Genomic DNA, 5,097 nt, shown 5'->3' with positions numbered 1-5,097 from the left:
ACATCAAATACCAAATTTGAACATTTCTATGATCTTTTTACATCGGAATTAAGAGCTCATGAATTATTGTATGTAATTGATCCGACTGTTTCTCCCCGTAGAGACCTTGATAATGATATTATTGAAAAACATAAATTCAAAGTTCGAGACATTTTAATTAATCATTTAGATCAGAAATATCATTCTCAAGTTATTGGAATTAAAGATCCGGTAGATCTTTTAAATACTGTTAAAGATCTTAAGAAAACGGAGTGTAATAATTCTTCGAGTACACTCAGAAGACTATTACATAGTATACAATATTATCCGAATAAAGAAAAAGCGTCAGATTTCATTGAAAAATTTGAAGAAATCGTGAGGAATTACGAAAATTTGTCCGGGGTTAAGCCACTGTCAGAACTTGAAAAGAAAGATGCTTTTTATAGTGCTATTATGACCACCGTTCCTGATGTTCAGTCAGTTGAATTCATGACAATGTCTACAACTGGTCAAGGGCTTGGTTATGAAAAGTTAAAACTCTTTATATTACAAGCAGAAGCTAATAAAAATCATGCAACAGCGTCTGAGTCCGCAGGAACTGCAATGCAAGCTCATCAAGGACAAGATTGCTTGGACAGATGTTTCGAGTGTGATGATCTAGGTCATATAGCAAGGAATTGTCCATGGAAAGGAACAGGGCTGAAAAAGTGTTATGGATGTGGGCAAGTGACCAGTCACAAAGCAGCTGACTGTCCTTTGCAAAAATTAAAACAATCACATAGTGAAAGAGGTAGAGGATGTAGCCGTGGTTCCACCAGAGGACGTTCTAACACTTTTAGAGGATCGAGAGTCTACCAGAATACTGGAAGACAAAATTGGAAACGGAAGAATAATAATGCGAGAGGCGGAGATGCAAAAAGATTCAAACCTAATCGAGGAAGAGGAGGTTATAAAAATTTCAGAAACAATGATAAAAGATCTCAACAGAAGGGAAAGGAGAAAGATGTAGGTGCGAATTTAACTGAAACTAAACAAAATAAAGGTAAGATGTCTTTTGATAATCTTCCAGTTAATCATAGTCAGTATTATTTACAACAATCCGATCTTGATGATAACAATTGCAATTTTAAAGACATTTCTGAACAAAGTAGAATATTTACGAGATTTCTTGCTGATTCGGGTGCAACAGAACACTTAACCAATAGTAAGATAATATTTAAATCTTTTGATGAATCAGATCACGGTAAAATTAGATGCGCTAATAAAAATGAATCCGCAGATTTGAAAACGGAGGGAGCGGGTAAAGTTGAGTTTTTATTAAATAATAATAAATTGATTGAAATAGAAAATGTTATATATGCAGAAGCTTTGTCAGAAAATCTACTATCGCTTAGAAAATTTGCAGAGATGGGACTTAGTATTTATCTAGATAATAAAGAAATTGATATTTTTGATCCTGTCTCAAATGAATCATTTATCACTGGAGTTTATAACAAACCTTATTGGATTATAGAGTTTGAAATTAATAATAGTCAGAATACTGATAAAAATAGTGTTATAAGTAGAAAAATAATTGCAAATTTAACTTCAGATGGATCGGACGGTTGTAATGAAATAAGATATAAAACGAGAAGTGTGACTGCGAAAGAACTTTTGGAGAAGAGTGAAAATTCAAACGCAGGTGAACAGGTACGAGATGAGAATAAAAATAATGTTGATTTTAGTGGAGATAATCAATGTAATGATAATGCAAGAGACGAGTTACCAGTAAAGAGGTTACATATAGATAATGATGACTTGATTGTAGAATCTGAAAAATTAGAATCCGTAGTAGAAAGTGAAAGAAAATTTGTTTATGAAAATTCAAATTTTGACACGTCTATATGGGATAGAAAATTTCATGATATAGATGAATTACCTATTGTTGAACTATCAGAGAAAGAGTCTCCATTCAATGAAAACTATAAAAGTTTTGCTAAAAATAAGAAAGCTATGCTTTGGCATGTAAGGTTGGGTCACGCGTCTATTAGTTATTTAAAAGCCTTTCAAAGTAAATTTCCAGAAAATGCAGATCTTAGAACTGCGGTTTTCGATGATACTATTTTAGATTGTGAAGTATGTATGGTTGCGAAATTTAATAAAAGACCATTCAACTCAACGCGTCGACGGGCAACTGAACCTCTTCAAATAATTCACTCTGATAATATGGGGCCTATAAGTCCAATATCTCATCCAAAAGGGTATAAATTTATTTCAGTTTTCATAGACGATTATTCTAGATTAGCAATGGCATATCCAATGAAAGCGAAAAGTGAAACAGGTCACTGTTTCGAGGCATTTGTAAGAAGCGCACGAAATTTGTTAGGTAGAGACGCGAAAGTATGTTATTTGCGTACAGATCAAGGTACCGAGTATACAGGGGGATATACGCTTGAAGTATTAAAAGCTCTGGGTGCAGAACAACAATTAGCGAGTCCTGACACACCTGAACACAATGGTGTAGCAGAAAGGTTCAATCAAACAATACAAAAGAAAGTAAGAGCCTACATGTATGATGCGAAATTACCTGAAAATATGTGGGATCTTGCTTTAAGTGCTGCTGTATATGCTTACAACCGAACACCTCACAAGTCTAACGACATGATAACACCTTTACAAAGGTTTGCACCGAATCACAATTTTGATATTAATCAGTTGAGACGTTTCGGTTGCGTAGCATATATTAAAGTACAAAGGAAAACTGGTCCAAAGTTTAGATTCGAAGGGAGACGCGTAATTTTGGTAGGATATACACCTACTGGTTATCAGTTCCTGAAACCAGAAGAAGGAAAGTTTTATGAGAGTAGAGATGCTCGTTTTAATGAAAAACTGGTGTATGGTGATAAGTATGATAAAGATAGTGTGAAAGATTGGCCAGTTGAAGAATCATCTGTTAGCAAAGAGAAGTGGTTTGTTGAATTTAATAGAGATGAGTTAGAATTATTAAAACCGGAGGGAGAGAAGAAAAGGAAAAGAGGACGACCAAAGAAACAACAAGATTGTGTAACAGATGCGGAAATTAATAACGAGAAATTAATTAAAGACAGTAGTTTTTCTGAAATTATCGATGAAAACGATAAAATTAATGCTAACCTAGTTTTTGATGAAAGAATAGATTGTGAGATGAACGAAACTCAGGATAAAATTTATCATGCAATGTTAGCGGGTATTCAACAAGACCCAATATCTTTTAGAGATGCGATGGAATCAGAAGAATGGAAATTTTGGCAAAACGCTGTAAAAGACGAACTTAATTCTATGGATAAAAATAACGTATGGACATTAGTTGACCGACCTACCGCAATGAAAAACGGTAAAAGATTAAATATCATAGACTCTAGGTGGGTTTTTAAAAAGAAAATTGAAAATAATAATCAAATTAAATACAAAGCGCGTTTAGTGATTCGAGGTTTTAAAGACAATAACAATTATGATCTCAGAGAAACCTATGCCCCTGTATCTCGTCTACCATTAATTAGGTCTGCGTTTGCTATAATTAATAAGTATGATTTAGAGACTTGTTATCTTGATGTAAAAACTGCTTTTTTAAATGGCATTATAGATGAGGAAATTTATATGGAAATTCCAGAAGGTGTCAATGTTACACAAGAAATTAGGGAAACTACGGTGTGTAAATTAGAACGAGCTCTGTATGGTTTACGGATAAGTCCTAAAAAATGGAATAAAAAATTTACTGAAGTGGCTCTGACTGTAGGATTGAAAAATCATGAGAGTGAACCTTGTTTATTTATTTGGAGAGAAAATGAAAAACTTCTTATTTTGATATTGTATGTAGATGATATTATCTTAGCTTCTAATGACAAATCTAAATTAACAGAGGTAAAAATAAGACTTAAAAAGGAATTTGAGATGAGTGACTTAGGTGAACCAAAAGAATTTCTGGGAATTTCAATACATCGAGATAGACAAAGTCGAGAAATCATTTTTAGTCAGGAAAAATATATAAGTAGAATTTTAGAAAAATTTAATTTTAATGATATGAGTCCACAGAGAACGCCTATGGTTACTAATCAGGTAATTAATAGAGAAAGAAAGCTGAGAGAAGAAGATATAAATGATGATTCGTTAGTTACAACTGAAACTATTAAAAATGTTCCTTACAGAGAAGCGATAGGTAGTTTGCTATATTTGGCCGGGGCAACTCGACCAGATATATCATATGCGGTTAATGTATTAAGTAGACACCAAATCAATCCAACTGAAAGTGATTGGCGTATGGTTGAAAGAGTTTTCAGATATCTGAAAGGAACCAGAACCTTAGGATTGAGATACACTGGTGAGCGAAATGATATGCAGGCATACTCTGATGCAAGTTTAGCAGATTGTAAAGGATCTCGAACAACTTGTGGGTACGTAATAAAATTGTTCGGTGATACAATCACTTGGCGAACTCATAAACAGCCATATGTAGCACTGTCTACATGTCAAGCAGAGTATGTAGCAATGAGTGAAGCATGTCAGGAATTAATAGCTATAAGTAATTCAATTAAATTAATTTTAAACAGAGTATTTTATCCTATAAAATTATGGTGTGATAATAAAGCTGCCGCGTCGTGTGCGAAAACTAACGGTAGTAATAAATTAAGACATATGACAGAGGTACGAGAACACTTTGTAAAAGAATGTGTAACGCGAAACTTCGTTGATGTTGAATGGATCCCGTCTAAGAATCAGATTGCTGATATATTCACAAAACCCTTAGCGTTTGATCTACATAAATATTTGACTGATAAGTTAATGAATACTAAAATAGATCAATGTTAAATATCTAATTGTTATGTTTCAGGAAAATAAGCTTAACGACACACCGGATTGCCATCTAATATTAATTAAAAAATCATTATTATTCTAATTGTTAAAGATATGTAATTTTATATGTTAAGAAATTATATTTTGTATGATTTGTTGTAAGAATGATGGAGGACGGCTAGTCGGGAGGGAGTGTTAGAAATAACGACTAACCGTCTTACTCTATGAGTAGTGGGGAGGTCATGTGATGTTATGACCACTGCTCTGGTTAATACAAGAGTACTATACTACACTTCTGATTGAGTAATG

The 5,097-nt window shown here is 33.4% G+C and overlaps 1 protein-coding gene across 1 annotated transcript; it reads left to right on the top strand.

Annotated features, from left to right (window-relative positions):
- Window positions 1-238: 238 nt before the first annotated feature.
- LOC123296459 lies at window positions 239-4,855 on the top strand. Its single transcript, XM_044877937.1, has 2 exons — window positions 239-1,021; window positions 4,826-4,855. Exons 1-2 carry the CDS (start codon window positions 433-435, stop codon window positions 4,831-4,833), a joined length of 597 nt encoding a protein of 198 aa, XP_044733872.1. The 5' UTR covers window positions 239-432; the 3' UTR covers window positions 4,834-4,855.
- Window positions 4,856-5,097: the final 242 nt, after the last annotated feature.

The sequence above is a fragment of the Chrysoperla carnea genome, chromosome 3, assembly GCF_905475395.1.
Source record: "Chrysoperla carnea chromosome 3, inChrCarn1.1, whole genome shotgun sequence".
Taxonomy (NCBI): domain Eukaryota; kingdom Metazoa; phylum Arthropoda; class Insecta; order Neuroptera; family Chrysopidae; genus Chrysoperla; species Chrysoperla carnea.
The sequence above is the reverse complement of the archived record's forward strand: the minus strand, read 5'-3'. Positions and strand labels throughout refer to the sequence as shown.

Excerpts from the sequence above, each read along its gene's own strand:
- LOC123296459 (XM_044877937.1), top strand. The coding sequence starts at position 433 with ATGACCACCGTTCCTGATGTTCAGTCAGTTGAATTCATGACAATGTCT.